Here is a 25,224-nt window from a genome sequence, read left to right on the forward strand (position 1 = left end):
AGGCTTCTGAGGACTGGAGGCCCTTCCCAGAGTCCCCTGAAGTACACAGCTGTCACCCCATCCTCCCATCAGCCATCAGTGTGACACTGGCTCTTGGTCAAGCCCAAGACCCCCGTGTGCAATGGCCTGGCCCCCATAACTCCAGGAGGCTCTGAGGATCTGGCCAGGCACAGACCCCATGGGCCGGAGACTCTGAAGAATTCAGGCCCCAGAGGCTGCCTGGGATGGTGCAGTGGCCTGGCATGAGGGTGGGAGGTACTGTGTCCCTGCAGAGGTGCCTGGGCTGGTTCACAGGGGTGCAGCTGGTCACGGAGGGAGACAGGTGGAGGTGGGTCTTCCAAGACCAGCACCCAGTGTACACTCAGTCCTCGACGCCCTCCCATCACCTCTCCCTACCCACCTCCAGAGCCAGCCCCTCCCTGCCTCATCCCTGGGGGAGGGGCACTGTCTCTGGACCGCGCTGGATGCTCCCACCTGCAATCATGTTTTGAGCCCCCCCCAACACACCTGGCACGTGAGTGAAGCCACAGCAGAGCCCACGGACGCATCCCGTTTATTTTTAATTGGACACAGTATCAAGTGCACACACGGTACAGGAGCCGAAGGCTGACACTCAGGCGTAAGACATGGGGGCGGGAGTCGTGACGTGGGGACGGCAGCTACGACACGGGGTCTGGGTGTGCCCACAGCAATCACATATGTACAAGCCAGGGACGCGGCCTCTGAGCCACAGGGGAACCAGGGGACGGACTAGCTACGGAAGCACAGGTCCAGGGAGAAACACAGGTTGCCACAGCTGCTGTCCATCTGGAGGACCCAGCGGCCCGGCCCCAGGGGTAAGGGAGTGAGCCTTCCGTGGTCGCTGCATGGGCGAGGCTGGCACAGGACCAGTGCAGCAGCACGGCAAACACCTGTAACATCAGCCCCACCAGGGACCAGGGGCGACAGGGGCCACCTCACCACAGCTGTCCTGGGTGGGGAGGGTCTGTGCCCTCGCGGCTGGTGAATGAAACACTGGCATCTTCCGGTGATGACTCCCAGTGGGAGGCCTTGGACTTGCCACGCCCGGGCACTGGTCGGGTCTCACCAGGGCCCCAGTGCTGATCTGCCTGGGGCCCGGCATCCCCTTCTATCTGGGACCGCAGCAGAAGGGGCTCCCCCTTTCCCATGGAGGATGGCTGCCTTGAAACCAAACCAAGCCCTCAGACTCCGCAGTATAAAGCACTCAATGAACCCCTCCGAGGGAGACGGCTCTCCAGACCTGCCTCACCTTTCCCACCGTCTCCTCTGCCCTGCACCCCATGAGCACCTCCACCTCACAGTTGTGGAAACTGAGTCCTGGGCGTTCAGAGAACTCCGCTAATGCAAACATGGGGGTTTCTGGCAGAGCGCACTTCCAGAAGCTGGCTTTCCTTTCACCAGCAACTCTGGGTTCCCGGGCCCTGGCATCCCTCACTAGAGCAGGCCTGGAGGGAGGGAGTCAAGGCTCCTAGTCAAGGCCAAAATGGCACCTGGCCAGAGGGCACGCCCGGCAGCCTCCATGGCAGTGGAGGCTTCTTAATTCAGGCGGCTCCCAGGCTCCTCCCCTCAGCTCCACCCATGCCGCAGGTGCTCTGCAGGTTGGCTGGCCTCAGACACCTGCGACCTGGGTGGCACCCAGACCCATTGGAGGCCGCAGCCTCAGGCTGGCTGACCTGAGTTGGCCGTGGTGGGGCCTGTGCCTCCTCTGGCCTGCCTGGGGCCCATGGGGCTCCGACTCCTCTCAGACCAGCGTGTTCTGCCCCTGCCTCTCCTCCCTGCCTCCAGGCGGCCCTGCGTCCAGAGCAGGTGCTTCTGCAAGAAGCATCTCGGCCCACTGCCTCCAAAGGACACCTGGCTTCTGAATTTTATTCTGGAATGTGAACCTCACCTGGGAGATTTCCAAATAAAGCTCTCGGTCCTGCCTTCCCAGGCGTGGCTTCCTGAACCATGGTTCTCACTCAGAAACCCACCATCAGCCCCTGGGAGAGCCTTCCAGGTAGGGGGTGAGGGCACACGCACCACACAGCACCTGAGCCCAGCTTTGAAAAGGCGAGCCTATAGTCCCAGCTCCCAACCAGGCTGGCCCCAGCAGGCAGCCACAGAGACTGCAGTCCCTGTGGGCCCTGGCCCGCCTGCCCTGCACCCCGCTCTCCGAACTTAAGGGGCCCAAACAACCTTCCCAAAGGAAAACTTCACGCCAGAGCCCTCCCCTGTGGCACAGAAGGCCCATGCTCCCCGCTCCTGGGCCGGCTGTCTCTCCCCCAGGCCTGGGATCGGGGTCTCTGAACCTCATGTGACCATCACGTGGGACAGCCTGGGAGGCCAGGGGCCTCGGAACCATCTCCCCCACTCCAGGAGGCAGGGTCTGGTGAAAGTGCTGGGCGGGGCCAGAACACCTGGCCCTAGGTCAGGAACTCCAGACCCCACGTAACTGCTCCCATGGGCCATGGTGGGACAGGGGCTTTGCTGCTTGGCTACGGTCTTTCCTTGAGCTGAAGAGACCAAGTTGGCCTCTGGCTGTGGTGGGGAGGCCCTAAGACCTCCCAGGCCTCTGGACATGACTGCTATGACCAGACTCTCAGCTTGGGGCTGGCCCTGTCCTGTCCTGGGCGGCCCTTGGACATTGGTGTCTACAGAGAGAATGAAATGGGACCAGAACAAAGGGACACCCCCAACCCATGGGATTTTCTCAGTGGGACTCACAGAAACTCTTCCCTGGGAATAGAGAGGAATGTCTTCATAGGAAACCCGCAGTGGCAGAATTTCTTCCCAGAAGCCACCTTCAGCTCACTCCATTTCTCACTGCAGCCAAAGAGGCTGCCCCACAGACCTCCACACCTGGACCGTCACCCTGAATTCCCACCTTCCCTGACACCCTGGTCTCAACCCAGCCACCTGAACCCAAGGGTCCAGGGACAGCACCCAGCCCCACAGTCTGCACGCTGGCTGGTGACCCCGACCCTGCTCCCTCCGGCTCTCCACCCGGGACACATCTCCACAGCCTGGGTGCCATCTGCCTCATCTCAGAGCTGCGTGTCACCCCACACCCTCTCCTGGGGGAAGCTGCCAGAACTTTCCTTAGAGTCACGTCTCAGGCGGCTGCCCAGAGGGATGTGCGCTCCACCTCCCACCTCCCGAGTAGCCCACACCAGCCTTCAGGCTGCTCACACTTCTGGCATCAGAAGACTCCCCCACCCTCCCACACATACTCCCCAGGCCACGTGTGGTTACGGAGAAGCCAGGGGCCCAGGCGATGTACCTGTGTGCTAGCCCAGAGGTGCCCCACTGGTCCAGACACTTTCTCACCAAGGCCCTCTGAGGTGGCTGCCCCTGCCCTGCCCTCCTGTCCCTAGCAGGCTTGGAAGACACACGGGAACAAACGGGTTGGAGGTGGTCGGGGGTTCCATCTGAATAGTATAGGGCTATGTGGAGGCGTTAGAAATAAATACTTATAAATACAACAAGTCTTATGGTTAATTTCCAAGTGGACTGTTTCAACGTCACTAACTAACGTATATTAATTATAAGTCTGTCTATGCTTAAAAAAATATTAGAACGGCAGCAAGAACCCCCGTGACCTGTGCCCTTGGCCCCCCAGCCTCTCCCAGCGTGTTCCACCCAGAGCATGTACTACAAGAAGATATGGCACTCGCAGCCTCTGCTGGGAGCACAGCAGGTCGCGTGGCACAGGTCCCGGGCCTGGCATGGGCGTCCCCTGGGGGTCGACCCGGTCGTGGGCGGTCTGGCAGGAGAGGGGCAGGGCAGCAGGTAACAGGACAGACAGGGACGAGGGTAGGGACAGGCTGAGCCTGCCGGCTGTCACGGGAGGGCTCAGACCCGCATCTGGGCAGACCTCCTTCTGGAGAGCTTGGACCTGCAGGAGAGTCGGCAGAGGTGGCATGGTCAGGCCCGGAACGCTCCAAGCCATCTCCACTGTGCCCTCTGCAGGCAGGCAGCCTGAGGGGCAGCCACCGACCCCGCATCCCTCTGATTCCCTCACCACCCGGAGAAGGGGCTGAATCTCTGCTTCCGGCCTGTGCGACTCAGCCCAGCCATCCCCACCGCACCCCACTTTGCACGTCTCTGCGTGGGGGGGACCGGCTCCTTCTGCAGCCTGCCACGTGCATGAGGTTTCCCCATGCCAAGGCCACCGGGTTAGGATGTCATTTTGGAAGTCTGACCTGGGATCTATCACTCCAACAGCTCTACGGGCGTCCCCAGCCCATGCAGACAAGGGCAGGCCGCACCCCCTTCCCCGGCCGCGCCCCCTCCCCGGCCGCGCCCCCTCCCCGGCCACGCCCCCTCCCCGGCCACGCCCCCTCCCCCGGCTGCAGTGCTTCCCCAGGCGGCCTCGCAGGCAGGCCCTACCGTATGGTCCCGGCCAGGAGGGGGTTGAAGGCGTAGAGCCAGTCGTGCATGTCCTTGTCGCTGGCGGCCTGCAGCAGGATGCCGCGGTGCTCCGTGCACACCGCAAATGTGTTGGGTGTCTGCAGAGGGGGCCGCTGGTGAGGAGGTGCGGGCCTGGGGGTCATGGTCAGCACACTACCCTCCTGTTCCCCAGGGCCAGGCAGGCAGGGAAGGGGCACCTGGGAAAGTCCCAGGGAGGGGACCCAGAGGGGAAGGCTGACTCGGCCGGGGCTGTGACGGCCTTCTGGATGCGTCTGTGTGGCCAGTGGTCCCAGGACCACACTCACCACTGCTCGGCATCCCCATGGCACGTACCTGCCCCTCATGGCCCCTGGTTCCTGGGACCCCGCCTGGGCTGCTGGTCCAGATGTAGGTTCACACCACCCACCCCACCACAGGGAATTAAAAACCACCTTGTAGACACTGTAGGCCGCCTCTAGATGGCTCAGAGTCTTCTCCCCAGCCAGCCTGAGGGAGTGCAGACTCCTGAGCTTGTCCAGAGCCATTCCCGCCGGAAGGGCTGGGCAGAGTCGGGGCAGGAGGGCCCCTGTGAGCCCTGTTGCTCTCCCATTTCTGCAGGCCCGGTGCCACCCATCTTGGGTGACTCCAGGAGGAAGGGACGTGGCTGTGGCCATCACACAGGAGAATACTAATGCTTGCCCTGCCCAGAGCCCATCCCTGCTAGCTGTCACCAGGGCCATGTGCCCCTTGGGCAGGCAGAGAGGCTGTGAGAGAGGGCAGAGGATCCCTGAGGCTGAGTCCCTGAGCCCAGCTTCTGTGTGACAGGGTGGGGCGCCAGAGCCTGGGGTGAGCAGTCGGGCCTCCCGCTCTGATGCAGGCAGCAGAGGATGGTGGCTCAGCTCCTGCCCTGCCAGGGTTCCCGGTGCCTGAGCCTGAGCCGCACCTTGAGCATGGCCTGCTGGTCCTCGCTGTACTCCACCTGGGCGGTGGCCAGGTTGAGCACAAACCGCTCCACGGTGTCCTTGTCGCTGTTGTACATGTAGGCGTAGGGGCGCCGCACCACCACGAAGCGCCTGGCCCAGCCCGATGTGTGTGGCTCCAGGAAGTGGAGGTACCCCTTCTTGGAGACGATGGGGCTGAGGGCAGAGACAGCTGCTCACTGGGGCCCTTGGCAGGGGTGGCGGCTGACGTGGGCTCTCACCGTCCACCCCTCAGAGCTGGGCCCCTGAAATGCCATCCACCTCCCCGGCCAGAAAGTTGGTCGAGGCATCGAAGGGCACCTGGCACAACTGCAACCCAGCAGGCCAGAGACCAGGCACCAACCTTGCTCCAGGCCTCAGTTTCCCCACCACGAAACATTGAAACTTAAAGGAAAAAGCTGAAGTGGCTGCAGGGCTGTCGCACCGTGCCCCGTGACCACCAGGTCCCTACCTGGGCCTTGGCTCTGACCCCACCCACCACCCTGTGCTCTGTGCAATCTCTCGGCCCAGGCATGTGGGTCACGGGGACTGCCTGGCCTCCCAGCACAAAGGTGCCCCTGCCTGTGGGTCAGGGACAACCTGCCTGGACCTCCAGTGTGTGGGGTCAGACAACCTGCCTGTCGCCCTGAGTCTGAGGGTCCCTGTGCCCGCAGTATGGGGTCAGGGACAGCCTGCCTATCCCCTGCCGGCACAAAGCTGGCTGGCGGCGCTTTCCAGGGAGGCCACACACACCTGACTCGGATCTCCTGGATGTCAGGGACCAGCAGGCGCGGGGGCTCCTTGTCTGTCTCTGTTGCCTGGGCAGGGGAAGGGAGCTTCTTGGAGTCGGCCTCTGGCAGCAGCTCGGGCTCTGGACTGGCCGGCCGGGAGCAGGGCTGTGGGGTCCTGGGAAGCAGAGGGAAGGGCTGCATGCCGCGGGCCTCCCTGGGCCTGGGCTGTCTCCCCCTGGGCTTCGCCCTCCTCAGAGCTACAGTAGGGCAGCTTTGTGGGGTTTCCCCAACTATGCCACCGGGAAGTTACAGCAGGAACTCCCGGGAAGCACCCGCCAGGATAGCCAGGCATGTGCCTGATTTCAGGAAGTGCTGGGCATGGTGGGGAGGCTCCCTGACAAGCCTCAGGGGCCCCGCCAGGGAGCCCGTGCCCCTCTCCACACCCTCCTCCCAGTGGCCCTCCTGTCCCCACCTCCACAGTGAGACTGAAGGTGACACACGGTTCCAAGGAGCCATTTGAACAGAGGGTGCCGCTGCCCCCAACCCCCCCACCCTGCATGGGCCAGGCCCCCGTGACTTGATCTGGTGGTCAGAGGCCTGCCGACGAGGAGGCTGGGCTGAGGCTGCCTTCCTTCTTTTTTAATGAAAACCTGGAAACCTTAAGGCATTTTAAAACGAGAGTGAAAACTGCCTGCCGGCTTGTGAATCGGACATAAGGGGCTCACGCAGGGTCCCCTGCAGGGCCCAGATGTTCCCCTCGTGATATGGAGCCTGACAGTTCTCAGGTCCTCTTTTATAGCCTTTTCTCTTTCCGTTATTTTCTAAGCACGGCTCAGGGAAAGGGAACACACACGGGAGGGAGCTGGCAGGGCACAGGTGCCTCTGACAGGCTGAGGACCCCACCCATCCAGGCCCTTCCCTCTGCTGCTGCCCCTTCTGCTCTCTCCATGTCCCGGAGTCACTGCCACTGTCACGGTCGGCTGTGGTGCCGGAAACTTCTCCGGGAGGCTGGAGCTTACTCACCTCAGGTCAGTGGCACCGTAGCGCCCTTCAACCAGAGAAGGGCAAGTGGAGGAGGGCGTGAGAGTGGCTGGCCCTAGAGGGGACATCGGCGGGTCCCGCAGCAGGGTGACAGACATCTCGGAGAGCTGCAGATGAGACAGGTCTTTCTCAGGGGACACAGGGAAGGAGGTCTCTGGCCCCTGCGGGCGCTGCTCCCCATGCCTGCGCCCACCCTGCACCTGCTGCCTGGGGCACCCTACCCCTCCTGGCAGCAGCCATGCTGAAGGTTGGCCGTCTCAAGACCCCAGGACCCTGCAGCCCCTGGCCGGCCCTTCCAGCACTTCAGGCTCTGGCCTGAGCCAGGCAGCCACCCTGCCATCTCCTTGAGGAGTATGCTGGGTGAGCTCTGCCCTGTTGCCCCCGTCCATGCTGTGTGAGGTGGTGCTGGGCAATGCCATGGCGGCAAGGAAGGCTGTGGCCGAGGCGGGAGCTCCAGGCATGGCACAGCACAGGGGCAGCTTCCCAGGCTACTCGGTGGGGGCGGTCCCAGTAGGAGAAGGGACAGCCGAGTGGGGGCTTGACTGACCAGGCCAGAGGCCAGAGGGTGACAGCCAGACAGGGTGGGGGCCAGGAAGACAGCAGAAGCCTGCAAGTGCCTGGATGTGCACCAGGCCACAGGACCCACCCGGCCCCTCACTTATGCCCCGCCTCCCGTGGACCCCAGGCAGACAGGAAACTGGCACTATGTGTCCCTCTGCACTAAGCCACGTGCCTAGGAAACCCTTAACTGCCTCTTCCCACTCGGAATGGGAGTTGTTCTCAGGGACAACTGGCTGTAGGGACCTGAGCCCCACAGGGCAGCTTGGGGCAGCCCCTCCACACCCACCTTGCTCTCGCTGGCGCTGACGCAGACGTGGCTGTGTGTGTACTCTCTGTTGAACGTGTGCGTGAGCAGGCGCAAGCACTGTGGACGGAGCACGAGGGGTCAGGGGCCAGCCCCCCGGGACCTGCCCAGCCAGACTCACAGGGTCTTCCGCCCACTCCTCCCCAGACACAGGTCGGTTCCAAAGCCAGAGGACAAAAAGCAGGTCAAGGTGGGCAGCACCTCCACCCCTCTCAGGCCATCAGGTGAGCCCAGGAAGCCTCCCAGGGTCAGGCTCAGGGCCTGGTGAGGGCCAGAGGCAGAGCTGCCTGCAATGCAGGAGGCCTTCCTAGTGGCCCGGTCAGCCACCAAAAGAGCCACTTGTGGCTGGAAGTGGTGAGCTCCCCATTGGCACAGGTATTCAAGAGCGGGCACATCATCACTTGGGAGGGAAGGCTGCAAAAGGCACCCAAATTTCAGTGCAGGTGGGGTGGAGGCAGCGGGCAAGGGGACCCTAGGGACCCCTCACACTCCCAGCTCCTGGTGGCACCAACCAGGGCAGGCGTGGGCAAGGCTGGGTTGCTGGAGCTACCCAGGAATGACCCAGGGTCCTCCAGGGCCTGCAGCCATGGCTGTGCTGCCCACCAGCTAGACCCACCTTGACGGCCAGCTCCCGCTGCCTCTCGTTGGGAGCCTCCAGGGGCGAGGGGCGGCCCTCAGCTGAGATCGGGGAAGAGGCGCTGGAGGAGCCATGGGACTCGGAGTCCTCGCTGGAGGCCGGGGACAGCACCTCTGGGACAGGCCGCTGGGCGGTCTCCAGCTTCTCCCGCAGGAGCAGGTAATGCCGAGTTTTCTCCACCTTCAGAGAGGACACAAGGCCTTACCTGCTGGACCTCAGGGGTGGCCTTTGGGGTAGGGCTTGGCCTCAGCAGCAGCAGGACCCTCTGGGCAGACCCCCAGAGAGCCCACCCCTCCCCTGGGCTGAGACGGAGACTGATGGCCCTCAGCCATGAAATGAGGGAACAGTCACTGGGGCCACAGGGCTGACAGCACTCCGCACCCCCTGCCCTCCCACCTCAGCCTGCGGCCTTGGGGCCACTGTGCGGACCCACGGTGAGCAGACGGACACAGGCATCTCGAGCACCAGGTTCTGGGGCAGGGCCGTGCTGCCCCGCGGTGCTGGCAGCGTCGGGAAAGGGCTGATGGGTGGGCACAGCCCTGGCCTCACGCATCTCAAGTGCCTCAGGCGTCACATGTCACATGCACACTTGGCCCAAGGCAGCACGTAGATGCCGCATGTCGGTTTCCCAGATTAAAGCTTCGGAGGGCAGCACCGTCCCCCACCCCCTGACTTTCTTTCCGGGCCTTCCTGGCCTCTGTTTGCAAGCCTGATAGTCTTCCCCAGCTCACTCCAGAACATGGCTCCATGCTACCCTGGCCATGTTTCTGTCATGTGCCACCCAGCCCCAGGGTGAGCAGCTGGGGTGTCACAGAGTTCTCCTGCAGGTGGCTGTGACTCCCGACCGCTGTGCTGTCCCTGCAGTGGGCACCAGGCACTGGGCCTTCTCCAGCTTTTGCTCTGCAGACAAAGCCACGTGGACATGGCCATGTGGGCCTCCTCCTCCGAGGCTGCCTCACCTCCTGCAGGAGGCTCAGTTTCTCCAGTTCCCACTGGTGGTCCAGGATGAGACTGTCACTCCGGGGCCTCCAGCCTGCCAGGTTCTCCTCGCCCCGGACGTAGGCCACGGACGTGTCCAGGACTCGCCGGCGCCGGCGCTGCATTCCTGGACAGGGGACACGGACACTCCATCCCTACCTGATAGGTGGCGGTTCCTCCCACCCACCCTAGAGCCTGCCCCACTCTGAAGCTGCCTCTCCACTGGGGTGAAGATCAGCTTCCCCTGGTCCTGGGTCCACCCTGGGGCCCAAAGAGCCATGCAGGCCTCCTCCATAGGAGGTCATCTGGCCTGGTGTCACACGACCCTGGCCGCTGTGTCCTGGGCACCTGAGGAAGCCAGCAGGCCTGACTCTCCTCCCACGTCAGAACAACTCTAGAAGCCACAGAGTGAGTGCTGTGTTCTATCGGTGAGGGACCCCTGCAAAGGGCAGCTTAGCCTGTGGTCACCCCAAGTGGGCAGAGGTCAAGCAGGCCAGGAACCCACCCAGAGAGAGCAGGACAGACACCTACCTGGGCTGCCTGCATCAGCCACGTGGCACAGGCTGAGCTCATACACGCCGGTCACACGGTTACTGCAGGGAGCAGAGGGAGCAGAGGGAGCAACACGTGGTCACCAGGCCCCACAACGGGGACACACAGCCAACCTGGCTGCGGACAGGCCCCACTATCAAACACACATTCAACAGGTGAATGTCGGGGTGGTGGGTGTCGGGGTCCCTGAGCTACAGCCCCTGTTCAGAGTCCTCATCCCAGACCCGATCCGGCCCCCACAGAAAAGATGCTGGTTTTGCTCAGGTGCCCCTGGGGCTGTGACCTGAGGCCAGGGCCCCAGCGCAGCCTCCGCTTTGTCCCAGCCCAGGGGACACACAGGCAAGGTGAGCACCTTTGTCCCCAGATCCCCAGCATCCAGCACCTCCAGTCCCTCCAGGGTGTCGAGAGCCCCGCAAAGAGCAGCCCCACCATGCCCAGGACAGATTCTGAGAGCGCTTTGGCCAGTATCTCACAGAGACAGATCAGTGGCATCCCACAATGACCAAGTGACCTCCAGATTGACCACAGCCAGCCCTCGAGGACACTAAGTCCTGACCCCCAAGCTCTGTCCTCCCGGCAGTGCTCAGAGTGAACCTGGACACCAAATCCATGGGGCAGACCACAGGGGCACCCACTGAAGGCAGCCACGGGTGCCCGGCAGCGTCAGCAGCCCAGCAGCCAGGGCCCTGACATTCCAGCTCATTCTCCCCCTGCTGCCCTGAGAATGCAGGCGTGTGGTCAGTGCACAAGGACAGCTGGTCCTGGTGTTTGCTGTCTGGCTCCCCCAGGTGCCACCAGCCTCCGAGAAGAGCTGCCCAGCATGTCCTGTGGGAAGCCGTGTCCAGAGCCCCCTTCCAGCCCCTCCCACATTTATCTAGCCCACCCTTCACTGCCTGGTGAGCACTCGCATGGCAGGGGTTCCCGTGTTCCCCAGGGAAGGTCACCAGCGGGGAGGCGTGGTGTGGCCCCAGGACCACCCACAGGAGGTCCCAGGTGGGTACCCCGGGCCCCCCTCCTCTGCCCCGTAGGCTGGCCCAGGCCTCCTCATGCCCCTCACTGTGGTATCACTGTCCCCTGTAGGCACCGTGGCCTCCACAGAGCCTCCATCAGGGGTGAGCTGGAGGGGACCCAGCGTAGGGAGCCAGCTGGGAGTGTGGCCGGGCCTCCCACAGTGTGAGCTGCAGGGTGGCCCAAGGACTGCTGTCAGGCAGAGCCCAGCCTAGCCTGCACGGAGACCAGGGTGGCAGTCCGGGCGGCCTCACCCCGGGGGCTTACCTCTCCGAGGCCCGAAGACTCCCACTGCCAAACAGGTTCCGGATGGAGCGCGAGGCGGGCAGCTTGGCATCGCGGGAATAGAAGACCATGCAGAAGTCCTTGGTGATGACGGCTGGCTGCGTGCAGTTCTCCATCTGAGACAGGCAGGGCCGGGCTCAGGCACGGGTCACCTCAGGTGCCCAGGTGTCCTTCCAGCCTTCTCCCAGCCGGCCCAGCACTGACTGGCAGCCCCAGGGCCCTCCCAGGGCCTCAGGTGTGGCCTGGACCCAGGCGGGAGAAACTGTCTGCTCCTGGCCTGAAGCCAAACCCTGCTGGGGACAGACAGCCACAGCCCTGTCCACCGCTGGGCAGCCTGAGGGGCAAGCCTCCACGTGTGGAGACGCCGAGGGTCCCAGACACAGGCTCACCGCTTGCGCCTCACCTTCCTCACCACAGAATTGGGGCGACACCCTCCCAACCCCGGAAAGTCCGTGAGGATCAAAGCAGACCTGGTTTGAGCGTGTGCATTTCAACTCAAATGCCACAGAAAATGACTTCCTGGAGGCTGGCATGCTGGCTGCTAAACAGCTGGCCCCTTGTCTTCACAAGTGGGGGCTGCTGCTGTGCGTGGCTGAGGCGCCCCGAGGACTCACTGGGAGGAGCTCTGCCAGCATCTCCCCGGCACAACCTCAGCACCTTCCCGTGAGTTGGGCACATGGTCCCCATGTGATGCTGGAATAATTCAGCTGTGACTGAGGAGAGGGGCCGTGCCTTGCAGATGCCCTGCCATGGCTCCCCGCCCCCCCTCACTACTACCACCAGCAAGCAACGCCCATGCTTCCAGTCGACTCTTGCACTTGGGAGGCGCAGCCCAGGCCTGGCCATGGCTGGCGGACTGTACACCCTGACGGTGGGGGAGGGGCGTGGGGATGGGACGCTTGTTTTGTGCTGCTGGGAACATAGACACGTGTCTGGTGGCTGCAGCCATCTTGCCTCCCAAGGACGACACCCACACACTAAGTTTAGCAGAGTGAGTTAACTGCCATAGAAAGCACATGGAGGCCGGATGTGTGGCTCATGCCTGGAATCCCAGCACTCCGGGAGGCCAAGGCAGGCGGATCACCTGAGACCAGGAGTTCAAGACCAACCTGGCCAACATGGCAAAATCCTGTCTCTGCTAAAAATACAAAAATTAGGGCGTGGTGTCGGGCGCCTGTAATCTCAGCTATTTGGGAGGCTGAGGTAGGAGAACTGCTTGAACCCGGGAGGCAGAGGTTGCAGTGAGTCGAGACTGTGCCATTGCACTCTAGCCTGGGTGACAAGAGCGAGACTCCATCTTAAAAAAAAAAAAAAAAAAAGAAAACACAAAAAGCAAATGGATTTATGTATTCAACCTTGTAGTCCAGTTAAAAAAAAAAAAAAAAGGCACGTGGATTTAAAGTAGGGAGAAGTCCTCTGAAAAGCGTCTAGGTCATCTGGGGTTGTCCAGAGCGCCCAACAACCTTGAGCCTTGGGGGCTGGGTGGTCTTGGTGGTGTGCCCTGGCATGGGTGCCTTGCCTCAATGTAAGCAGAGAGTGTCATGTAGATTTTCTCTCGATAAGGAGTGACCCGGTTCAGCAGGAGAGAGTTGTGCATGGAGCTGTCCCACGCAGCCTCAAACTGGTAAAAGGTCCTGGAAGGAAGCAGAGACCAAGGAGAAGTTGATGGCAGGGGGCTGCTCTCAGCCAGGCCGGGGACATGCAGACAGAGCGACAGACGTGGGGCAGCCGCAAGGGTGCGGCTGGAGGCACAGGCTGGAAGCCCGGGCGGCGGCGCCAGGAAGGACGGGCACCTCCTTACTCAGGACCCAGAGAGTGGGGACTTTTGGAAGCCCCAATGGGGGTGAGCCCAGCGTTTTCCCAGCTCTACCACGGATGGTGCCCGTCTGTGGCTGTCACACTGAGGCTGGAAGGAGAGGAGGTGGCGGGGAATGAGAAGAAGAAGGGCAGAGAGGGAGGCAGGACAGGGAGCTGGGATGGTGGGAACAAGGGAAAGGAGAAGGGGGGTAAGAGGAGAGGCCTCGCGGGGAGGAGGGGAAGGGCAGAGGCAGGGAGACAGAGGGCAGAGCCTGTGCCGGACCCACTCCAGCCTCAGTCTGAGTAAGGAGGCACCGCCATCTCTCCCTGGACCTGAAGGGGACCTGCCCAGGTTTGCCAGAACCCTCCACAGTCCATCTCCTCCGACAATGGACTCACCCTTGGTCCATCAGGCAGAGGAAGGCCCGGGGGGAGGATGCTTGGCTTGGAGGCAGGGCGGCTGCTGCGAGGCCGTGCGCAAGAGCCGCTCTCTGTAGCATACAGGGAACAGCAGCGGCCACGCTGTGTCCCTGATCTCCAACCCGGAGTTACAGTGACCACAGCCTGAGCCGGCCACCAGCATACTCCATCCCAGGGCGGCTCAGGGCCAACCCCAGGGCTCTGGGATTTTACATCCCCATGGGGTTGAACTGCGTTCTGCAAACACCTTGGGTGCCCTCTGCTCCAGAACAGGGTTTTCTGTTATGTGAGAGTTCCTGTTTTGAGCCCTCTGGATGGCAGAGCAACTGAGCTCCTTCCTCAGGCCTGGTGCCCACAGGGAGGACTGGTCACACCCAGGGCAGGCAATTTGCCTGAATCCAGAGTGCGGCCGCTCCACAGACTCTGGGCAGCACCCTCGGCTGCCCCATCCTGCCATCCGCCCAGCCTCGCCCAGCTCCCCTCCAAGCATCCTCGCGAGGACACAGTTCAGAGACATTGACACACACACTGCTGGGTGGCCACACAGGTTCCAAGGCGGCCGGGCCCTCCTGAGGCCTCAGTGGGGCACAGGTGGTGCCAGGCTGCCCTGTTTACTGCACAGCATGGTCTGGACACAGGGCATGGAGCTCACAGGTTGGGGTTGTAGGAGGAAGCAGGGGGACCAGGGAAAGCCACTATCAGACACACATCACCAAGGAGCGACCCCAGAAGAGTGAGGACAGCGGGCAGTCAGAGAAAGGGCAGAGAAGCAGGCAGACGCTGAGGAAAAGGAACTTGGAAAAGCAGAAGAGGACAGACCAAGCAAGGGCAGAAGAGAAAAGTGAGCTGTACCTAGTGTCATTTCCCAATGAAACGCTAAAGGTGGAGGCAGCCAGGACATACACGTACACACAGAAGAAATGGAGACGTCAGAACAAGCATAGCACAGAGCCCAGGGCAGATAATTGAGGAGCGTGACAGGTGCACGCTGGGGCTCATGGCCCCAGGCTCTTGCTGCACACAGGGCTGGGGTGCGAGCCCAGGTGGGGCGCCCTGGCCCTGGCCCTGGCCCTGGCCCTGCACACACCCCCTTCCCCGGGGTCTGCTGTGAGAGCCTTGCATCTGTCCTCAGCCGGACCAGGCAGATGGCCTGGGAGCCAAGACAAAGGCCGGGAGGGATGTGCTCCTCTCCTGAAACATTCCAGGGTCCTGTGGAGGGTCAGGCCTGCTGCCAGGGCTGGGGCCACTGCAGCCTGGCCTGGAACAAGTGCCTCAGACCGCTTGGAATGCCGCAGAACCACTTCACAGCTGCGGGGCCTCAGGATGTCACCGACAGCTTTGTGCCCATTTCCTTGTCAGTACCATGGGGTAGTAATTGGCCCTAACTCAAGATGTCCCACAGATTAAATGAGCTAATACTTGAATGTGATGAGAACAGGGCCTGGAGCTGGTACACGTCAGCACTACTATCTGGTACACGTCACTATCTGGTACATGTCAGTGTCACGATCTGGTACACGTCACTATCTGGTACACGTCACGATCTGGTACACGTCACTATCTGGTACACGTCAGCACCACTATCTGGTACACATCACTATCTGGCACACGTCAGCACCACTATCTGGTACACATCACTATCTGGCACACGTCAGCACCACTATCTGGTACACATCACTATCTGGCACACGTCAGCACCACTATCTGGTACACGTCACTATCTGGTACACGTCAGCGTCACTATCTATCTGGCACACGTCAGCACCACTATCTGGTACATGTCACTATCTGGCACACGTCAGCACCACTATCTTGTACACGTCACTATCTGGTACACGTCAGTGTCACTATCTGGTACACGTCAGCGTCACTATCTGGTACACGTTAGCGTCACTATCTATCTGGCACACGTCAGCACCACTATCTGGTACATGTCACTATCTGGTACACGTCACTATCTGGTACACGTCAGCATCACTATCTATCTGGCACACGTCAGCACCACTATCTGGTACACGTCAGCGTCACTATCTGGTACACGTCAGCGTCACTATCTGGCACACGTCAGCATCACTATCTGGTACACGTCACTATCTGGTACACGTCACTATCTGGTACACGTCAGTGTCACTATCTGGTACACGTCACTATCTGGTACACGTCAGCGTCACTATCTATCTGGCACACGTCAGCACCACTATCTGGTACACGTCAGCGTCACTATCTGGTACACGTCAGCGTCACTATCTGGCACACGTCAGCATCACTATCTGGTACACGTCACTATCTGGTACACGTCAGTATCTGGTACACGTCAGTGTCACTATCTGGTACACGTCACTATCTGGTACACGTCACTATCTGGTACACGTCAGCGTCACTATCTATCTGGCACACGTCAGCACCACTATCTGGTACACGTCAGCGTCACTATCTGGTACACGTCAGCGTCACTATCTGGCACATGTCAGCATCACTATCTGGTACACGTCACTATCTGGTACATGTCACTATCTGGTACACGTCAGTGTCACTATCTGGTACACGTCACTATCTGGTACACGTCACTATCTGGTACACGTCAGCGTCACTATCTATCTGGCACACGTCAGCACCACTATCTGGTACACGTCAGCGTCACTATCTGGTACACGTCAGCGTCACTATCTGGCACATGTCAGCATCACTATCTGGTACACGTCACTATCTGGTACACATCACTATCTGGTACATGTCAGTGTCACTATCTGGCACATGTCAGCATCACTATCTGGTACACGTCACTATCTGGTACACATCACTATCTGGTACATGTCAGTGTCACTATCTGGTACACGTCACTATCTGGTACACGTCACTATCTGGTACACGTCAGCGTCACTATCTGGCACATGTCAGCACCACTATCTGGTACACGTCACTATCTGGTACACATCACTATCTGGTACATGTCAGTGTCACTATCTGGTACACGTCACTATCTGGTACACGTCACTATCTGGTACACGTCAGCGTCACTATCTGGCACATGTCAGCACCACTATCTGGTACACGTCACTATCTGGTACACATCACTATCTGGTACATGTCAGTGTCACTATCTGGTACACGTCACTATCTGGTACACATCACTATCTGGTACACGTCAGCGTCACTATCTGGCACATGTCAGCATCACTATCTGGTACACGTCACTATCTGGTACACATCACTATCTGGTACATGTCAGTGTCACTATCTGGTACACGTCACTATCTGGTACACGTCACTATCTGGTACACGTCAGCGTCACTATCTGGCACATGTCAGCACCACTATCTGGTACACGTCACTATCTGGTACACGTCAGCATCACTGTCTGGTACACGTCACTATCTGGTACACGTCAGCATCACTATCTGGTACATGTCAGCGTCACTATTGGGTACACATCATTATCCAGTACACGCTAGCATCGCTATCATCCTCATTACCTCTATGCACTGGGTCCCATCAGCCTTGTCTCTGGTGGGCCCAACCCTCTGGCCCCGTGCTGGACCCTCTGTCTCCTGCCTAAAGTCTCTAAAGGGCCTCAGCTTGCTTCTGCTCCCCTTCCTTCTCTTCCATCTGTGTGTATGCAGACAGAGCCTGCCCACCCCTCGCCCCTCGGCCCCAGGACCAGGACCAGCAGGGCTCTCAGCACCCACTCCCTTCCGTGCGCCCTTCAGAAAGCACCGGGTCCTCCCAGCCCAGGCACTCCTTGGTCATCAGGAGCTATGTCCCTGCCCCATCCTGGGGCTTCTTGGCCCCCAAGTGTGACACAGCAAAGAAGTGAGTCTAGTGAGGCAGGCCGGACCCCAAGGCCAGGCAGGGGCTGCTCCTTAGGACCACTGGGCTCTGCTGGAGCCAGGCCTGGGGCAGTAAGTACAACACAAACCCACTTCCACACGAGGCCACAACAGCCCCTTTGGGGGTCCTCGCAGAGATTTTTTCAGTCCAGGTAGTATGTGGCTTTGCCCTGCTCAGACCCCAGTAGACTAGAATCTCTCTGAGAACCTGACTGTGGTGGAGTCTCACATGTGAGCTGGGGAGGGAATGGCGGGAGGGGGCCTTACAGGGCTGTGTGCGCAGCAGGGAAGGGGCCTTCCCAGACCACCATCCCATCCTCCAGGTGCCAAGATGGCCATCCGGGCCAGGGTCTGACTTGGGGACAGCTACTGTTATGCCCCTGGGTCATTTCCAAACCACTGGTGTGTCCCAGAGGCCACCCACTCTGCCCTGCAGAGCTACAGCCAGGTCTCTCAACCAGCCCTTGGCCCACAGCCTGCCTTGCTCCACCTGGTCACGGGCAGGAGATCCTGGAATCCAGGGCCAGGACTGTCCTTGGCAACACTCCTTGGTCCCCCTGTGCCCCTCAAGCCTCTACAAAGGGAGGACAGGTCTTACCCAGACCCCAAGTGAGATCAGAGGGGACAGCGGCTGGCGGACCGGGGTGGAGCAGGCTGGCAGAGTACCAGCTCACCCACACGGGACCCACACTGCCAGCTGGGACCCACCGAGCTTGTAGGTACAGCATGGGAACCACCGACGGGTGCCCCACCATCATGCAGCAGGAAACCAAGACCCAGGAAGGCTGAGACATGACCAAGATCACGCGGCAGGATGTGGGCTGAGAGGGCCTTGGAGACCACGCCAGGACCCCCACTCCAGGAGCAGGCACGAGGTTGCTCCAAGCCCCGTCCCCTAAAGCCCCCCTCACTCTACCCCACGTGACAGCTACAAAACCTCCAGAATCAGCACAGGAGGAAACATGCAGCCCAGGGTGGGAACTTGCTAGAAATACAGATTCTCAGCCCCAGCCCAGACCCCCTGAAGCAGAAACGCTGAAACGGGGGCAGCCCCATGGGCAGAGCCTCGAGTTAGCCTGGGTGGGCTTTGCCATCAGCAGCTGCCCGGGTATCCTGCAGACGCTCCACATCCCACCGTTCCACAACTGGGGACCCAGGCCCAGAGCAGGGATGGGCCCTTCCTAGGCCCCACCACCAACAGCCAGGACAGGGCCTGAGCGCCCAACTCTCACCTCTGCCCCTCCTCCCAGCAAGGCGGTCCCGCCCCCACCTGCTGCTCCTGGTTCCTCAGCCCCTCCTCTGATTTGCTGTGCTCAGGGAACCCACTTTTAAAGAAAGAGATGGCTGCAGGGGTCAGGCTGCACCGCCACGGATCGCCCGAGGTGGGGTTACGAACGGTCCTCTCTCAGGACATGCTGATCAGGACAGTTCCTTCCAAAGCCGACCGGGAAGCGGAGCAGTGGCGCCCAGGAGGCCTCTCCGGTGGCTCCCTCCTCCAGCCTCGGACTGAGGCTGCCCTCTGCTGGGGCCGAGAAAGAAGGACCACCCCATCTTCACCCCACCTTCAGCTCGGGGCAGAGAAGGTTCAGGGCTCAAAGGAGGGAGAGCCCGCATGGGGAGCCCTGAGCGCTTGCTGAGAAGCTTTTGCTGACAAAGGCAACACACGTGCTGTGGGCCGTGTTCTCAGGCCCTGGCACGGCCACAGACCCGCGTCCGGGAACCGGAGCAGGTGGCTGGGACTCCGCCCGCTCCCTCCAAAGCTGCAGTGAGGCTGCTGCTCAGCTCGGGCTGTTCTGCACCTGACCGTGAAAGGAGCCAGCTGCAAAGGGCCCCTCAGGGTGTGCACACGCCACTGAGACGGTGGTGCCGGGCTCTTCTTCAAGTCACCCAGCAAGCTGACGGGCAAGGCGGGCATCACAGGGCAACTGCCTCTGTGGAGAATCTGAACAGTAAGCCCCATGCTCAAAGCTTCAACAGAAACACACAGGTGCTTCTAACAGGGTGAGGCCATGGATGGCAGCCAGGGCAGGCCCTCCTCGCCCGCGGGTGAACACACCACTAAGAGCAGGGGATTGTGCCTGAACCCCCACCTCAGAGACACAGTCCACAGGGTCTGGAGGGGACCCAAGGCAGTCACGTGGCACCGCCCGCCATGCAGCCCGAGAGCCCTGCCACCAGAACAGAGAGCAGGGAACACAGGCAGCCCAAGCCAGTCTGTGGGATGAAAGCTGGACGCTGGCATCCACACAGGACCACGCCAACTGCAAGAGCTGGGCCAGGCACCCGAGGGCCACAGCCTCACCCTGCCCTGCAGCCTCTCCACCTCCAGCCTGAGCCCTGGTCACTGCTGGCCCCACCTTCCCAGCTCCCCACTCCTGGCCTGACTGAGCCCTGCTCCTGGGCTCTGTCCTGTGAGGAAATATACAACTGGCAAGGCTGATGTTGCCCTCGAGAGTGTGAAACCTGGCCTGGCGGCAAATGCACAGTAGATCCACACAGAGAGGGAGAGATCCTACAGCTGGGCAGGGGAGAAGGAGGTGGGCAGAGTCGGGAAGGCTGCCTGGAGGAGGGCCCGTTACAGCTGGATTGTGAAGCCCACCAAGGACTTAGACATAGGGGCTGGGGTGGCGTGCTTGCCGGGTGCCAGGCACAGGCTTGACAGAGGTGAGGAGTGTGTGGGGTGCAGTGGGAGAGAGCCTCGTCCTGTCCCCATGGGCCTGAGGAAGGCACGGGCTCTGAGCAACATCGGACAAGGCTCTGGCCTGGGCTGTACTGGCAGGGGCTGGGCTGCAGTGGCCGACACAGCCAGAGCTGGCGCCCTGACTGCGCGCCACCCCGGATGCCACACCAGCTGGGAGACCACCTGCTTGTCACTGCTCCCCACTGCCTCCCTCGACGGCATGGCCCTGGAGGTCACTGTCCTAGGAGAAGGAGAATCCTAGACAAGATCTGGCCTCAGAGGCAGTGCCAGGTCAGGGGCTCAGTGCTGCCCGGGAGCCCCCTCTCCCACTCTCCCCTCCACCTCTACTCATGGGCTCCTTTTGTGCCCCCAGCTCAGGCAAGCTCACTCCCCTGGTGCGCCCTCCCCACCGGGAAACCCCACAGTCCCCCTCGCCCTGGCTGACATCATCACTGGACTCCGGCTCCTGAATCAGGTCACATCACTGCTGTGTCGCAGGCCAGGACATAGCCTGCTTGCTTAGTGTCTGCTATTCGGATCAGGGTAAGGGATGAGGGGAGGAGGGAGGAGGAATGGGGAAGGAGGGAGGAGGGGAGGAGGGAATAAAGGATAAGGGGAAGAGGGAGGAGGGGAGGAGGGAATAAGGGATGAGGGGAGGAGGCGAGGAGGGAGGAGGGATGAGAGGAGAGGAGGAGGTGAGGCATGAGGGGAGGAGGGGTGAGGGAGGAGGAGATGAAGGAAGAAGGGGAGAAAGAAATGAGGGGGTGAAGGGAGGAAGAAAGGAGAGGGTGAGGAGATGAGGGCATGGGGGTGAGGGAGTGAGGGGGTGAGGGGAGAAAACAATGAAGGAAAGGGGATGGAGGGAATGAAGGGAGGCGTGAATGAGGGGCAAGGGGAGGAGGGGTGAGGGAATTAGGAGATACAGGGACGAGGGGGTAAAAGATGAGGGGGTGAGGGGATGCGGGTGAGGGGGAGGCAAACGGAGTGAGGGAAGAGAGGATGAAAAGAGGGGATGAGGGAAGGAGGGAGGGGTGAGATGAAGGAATGAGGGAGGAGCTAACAAGGGGATGAGGAGTTCGGCTGATGGGGGGATGAGGGAATGAGGGAGGGATGAGGAAATGAGGAAAGGAAAAGGGCATGATGGGGACGGCGAAGAATAAGGGATGTGGGGATGGGGAATGAGGGAGGGAGGGATGAGGGGGAATGAGAAAAGAATACGGGGATGATGGGAGATGACGGAGGGATGAGGGGATGGGAGAGAGTAAGGGATGGGGGAGGGGTAAGGGAGGGACGAGGGGGTGAATGAGCTTCTTGGCCAGGCCTTGACCCCCAGGACAGACCTCATGGTTTTGCCTTTAATCCCATGGGATGTGGCTGACAGCAGTGGCTTAGTCGCAGGTGAAAGACGGATGAGCGGGCGGGTGACTGCTGCGGCCCCACCAAGTACAGCAGGAAGGACAGGGCAGAGCCTGAGGTCCCGGGTCTCAACAGGAGCTTGCCGCTGACCCTTCCTGATGAGGCTGGAGAAGCCTCAGGCTGTCAGAGCTGGACCCTTCTCTGGGGAAACGAGCCGCCATGCTGCTGGGTGGCCAGGGTGACTGTGGGCCCTGCTGCGCCCCAGCCCCTCCTCACTGCCTCGAGAGAAGCCTGGCTTTGAAGGGCCGTGCTGACCTCCTCTGCTCTGGGCAGGTCACCCCCGTGGCCCTGGGGCAGGCAGCCTGCGTGACCCTGGGTAAGATGCGAGGGTAGGAGGTTGGAGCCAATCTCTCTAACGCACGGATGACGTCACATGCACCCTGGTCCTCACCCCAAACTCCGTGTGAGAGAGACACCCGCAACGTCTCAGTGCACCGCCTTCAGCACAGCGTAACGGCTGGGACAAGAAACACACTCGGGACCACCAGTTAGGCAGTCTCGGCACCAACACTGCAGCTCACCCTTAGAGAGTGACCGTGCTGGCCCCGTGCTGTAGAGGGTGACCGTGCCGGCCCCGCCCAGCACCATCTCACTGCTCTCACAGCAGCGGGGGGCAGAGGCCATCACCAGCCTCACTCTCCGGGATGGAAACAGGGCTCTGCCAGGGCCCTGCTCAGCCACATCCACAGTCAGCAAATGGCACCGCCGTGAGGCCCCAGGGTCCCTGCCCGCTGCAGACCTCTGGGATGAGACCCCGCACCACAGCCAGCATCTGCATGTCCACAGGACTGCCCAGCATGCCAGTGCCCTGCCTGGCAAAATGGGGCCCCAGGAAGGAGGCGCCAAGTCCGATCTCAGGACTCGGAAACCCTCTCTCTCCCCTCATGCCCGGAGCTGGAGGCCTCCCACGCAGGCCATGCCCCAAGCCTGCTGCCCATGGGGCAGGGGCCGGCAAGCTCATTCTGGAATGGGGGAAAAGCCACAGGAGGGGCTGACCCCTCACTCAGGCACAGGGACACAGGCCCCCGAGGCCCAGGGCTGCCAAGGGATGGACAGTCCCCTCTCCTCCCGCAGAGCCATTGTGTGCCTACTTTACAGGCGCCTTCCTGGAGGTGCTAATGTGTCCACCTAGGGGTGTCTGGGACCAGCCTGGCATCCACTCAAACAAGCAGAAGGTGTGAGACTGAAACACCGCCCAGCTCAAACTGGAACAAAATGCAGACCACCCCTGCCACAAGGTCACAATGATGGGCCAGAATCTCCCTGTGCCCGGAAAACAGCTCCTATGTTAGCGCCCAAGCTGGTGGGCTCCCCAGGCCCGGATCTCTCTGAGAACGGGGAATCTCTCAGAGCCAGGCCAGCTGACTCCAGGCCCCGCTAGCACACCGCCGCCTCCTCCTGCAAGCCCGTCCGGACGCGCTGCAGGGAAAGGGAGGCCCCGCTCAGGCCTCAACGGCTGCACTCCCTCCGTGAGGCCACCATCACAGCTGTCCCTCGACAGGGCCTCTGCTGCACCAGGTCCCAGGGAGAGCTGGCACAGCAGCCTTCGGAAAAGACCTGTTCATGGAAAGACGCGTGTGTGCGGGCTCAAGGGGCCATGCCAATGGGGACTCTTGCCCTGCCGCCCCCGAGCAGGTCTTCTGGGCACAGTCCCTAAGCCACAGCTGTCAGTCATCTGTCCTGACCCGTCGCAGCATGACCCAACCAGGACGTGGCCTCAGAGAGTGCTGGCCAAGCCGTGCTGCCCCGGGGCTCTGTGTCAGGAGCGGCCTCACGCCTCCCAGCTTCAGACCTGAAAGGCCGGCACGTGGTCTGCAAGGCCTTCTGCCTCTCAGCTCACTCCGGAAACACCGCCCGCAAGATGTCTGCCACGGTGCTGGGGGCGGTCCTGCGGGGACCCACGAGCGGGCAGCCTTCATCTTCCAGGCTCGAGTTCTGGATTAGGGACTTGGGGGCCCTCCTGCCCCAGGCTGGTGTGGGCAGGGGCCTCACTGTGGCTGGGGACAGGGAGCCACGCTGCCTCCTGCTGGACAACCTGAGTCGGACTCTCTGGTCTCATGGATTTACCACCCACCGCTTCCACAAAAGGAGGCTCAGTGGCCTGGCCAGGTGAGGAGCTCACGTGAGGCTGTGGAATGTGCCGGGGCGTGAGGGTCTCCTGGGCTGGCTCCTGTCTGCCCTTCCCCAACCCCTGTGCTCACGGCTCTGCCTCCTATGGCCCCTGGCAGGAAGCGGGGAGCAGGGCTGGACCCTACAGGGTGCGGCAGCCAAGGGCAGCAGGCCAGCCAGCAGCGTGCAGGACACCGCCCCCATCCACAGGACAGCCTGTGGCCAGGGGCAGGCAAGGCTGGGGCAGGAGGAGCGGGAGGCCAGCCAGCGTCTACTGCAGGGCAGGAAACTACAAAGCAGCCAGAGTCAGGAGTGGGGGGCAGAAGGGACTCAGCCAAGAGGACGGGGTGGAAGCAATAAAGAAATCAAACCGAGATTCCAAGGGAATCAAAAGAAAGAAGACGGAAGGGACAGGAGGACAGGTGAGCGCGTGTGAGGAGTCCAGGAAGCCGGAAGTGAAATTCTCAGGGCTGTGGGGGGCAGGGTGTGGGGTCAGTCAGGGAGGAGCAGGGAAGGAAAGAAGTGGCTGAAATGAAACCAAGGGACACAGATGATACCTAGGTATGTCCGAATCAAGAAACTGCCTGCAAAACACAAACAATCACACGGTTAGTGAGGCCGGGCAGGCAGCGGGAGCGGGGCGGGGCAGGCAGACGGGAGCGGCCGGCGGCCGAGGGCCCACTCTGAGCCAGGCAGGCTGCAAAGCGCGGGGCCTGGGAGCGGGCGGAGGCAAGGCAGTGGCAAAGCGCAGGGGCAGCCGAGGCCCCAGGCTGGAGCCAGAAGCCAGGGCTCCTGAGCCTGCACGTCGGGGAGAAAGGCCATGGAGCAGCCCGGCCCGGCCCGGGTCTGAGGACGCCAGCACCATCCATGGCACAGGAAGGTCATGGGCCTGGTCAGCCAAGCCACAGGACGCTGTCTGCCTAGGGATGCCAACAGAGGACAGTCCTCGTCACTGCTCCGGGGCAGGGCTGGGGGCTGCTGCCAGCACGGGCAGGAGCCAAGAGAGGGCCACAGTGCTTGGGGAGGCCACGCCCGGACAACACACCTCCCTCCTTTCTCAGATCCGGGCCCTGGCCTCAACCCCAGAGCCGGCCCGGGACCAGCCTCACATCTCACAGCCCTCAGGGTGTGGGGCCAAAGACCCTTTAGTGACAGGCTCTCGGGCCTCCAGGAACAGGGTGGCCTGAGGTCCAGCCATGAGCCACTCCCTCCTGTGTCACCCATGACAGCTCATCTTCAGAAACCCAGCCCTCTGTGCAGGGAGACAGTGGGGGTTTGGGGGCTGAAGCCCCTGCCCATCCCACTGCAGGAGCTACCTGGGTTGAGGGAAGGTCAGAGGTCAGGAAATATGGTAATGAGGTAATCTCCCAGGCTCCAAAGCCAGTCCCACATGGCAGACCAGCCCTCCTGGGCCCCAACCCCCACTCTAAGTCCTGGTCCCCCACAGCCCAGGCACAGCAGCCCACACCCAGCGGGCAATGCCCGTGCTGGGGGCTCCAGGCCTTCTCCATGACTCACCAGGGAGTAATC

The 25,224-nt window shown here is 61.5% G+C and overlaps 1 protein-coding gene across 34 annotated transcripts in view; it reads right to left on the bottom strand.

The window, feature by feature from the left end:
• Window positions 1-534: 534 nt before the first annotated feature.
• Window positions 535-25,224, bottom strand: part of KIF1A (kinesin family member 1A) — a 119,795-nt gene continuing 95,105 nt past the window's right edge. For 14 of the 34 annotated variants that reach the window (XM_078328941.1, XM_078328947.1, XM_035306275.3 and 11 more), the window contains 13 exons: window positions 24,252-24,278; window positions 14,515-14,538; window positions 12,965-13,079; window positions 11,428-11,561; window positions 10,132-10,193; window positions 9,582-9,727; window positions 8,602-8,802; window positions 7,968-8,045; window positions 7,103-7,227; window positions 6,102-6,254; window positions 5,333-5,525; window positions 4,390-4,508; window positions 535-3,895 (listed from right to left, as the gene is read on the bottom strand). In XM_078328941.1, coding sequence (XP_078185067.1) covers window positions 3,853-3,895; window positions 4,390-4,508; window positions 5,333-5,525; window positions 6,102-6,254; window positions 7,103-7,227; window positions 7,968-8,045; window positions 8,602-8,802; window positions 9,582-9,727; window positions 10,132-10,193; window positions 11,428-11,561; window positions 12,965-13,079; window positions 14,515-14,538; window positions 24,252-24,278 — 1,420 coding nt within the window. In that variant the 3' untranslated portion in view covers window positions 535-3,852. The remainder of the gene's footprint in view (window positions 3,896-4,389; window positions 4,509-5,332; window positions 5,526-6,101; window positions 6,255-7,102; window positions 7,228-7,967; window positions 8,046-8,601; window positions 8,803-9,581; window positions 9,728-10,131; window positions 10,194-11,427; window positions 11,562-12,964; window positions 13,080-14,514; window positions 14,539-24,251; window positions 24,279-25,224) is intronic. The other 20 variants (XM_035306298.3, XM_035306285.3, XM_035306291.3 and 17 more) reach the window with 3 other exon arrangements.

The sequence above is a fragment of the Callithrix jacchus genome, chromosome 6 (assembly GCF_049354715.1).
Source record: "Callithrix jacchus isolate 240 chromosome 6, calJac240_pri, whole genome shotgun sequence".
NCBI lineage: Eukaryota > Metazoa > Chordata > Mammalia > Primates > Cebidae > Callithrix > Callithrix jacchus.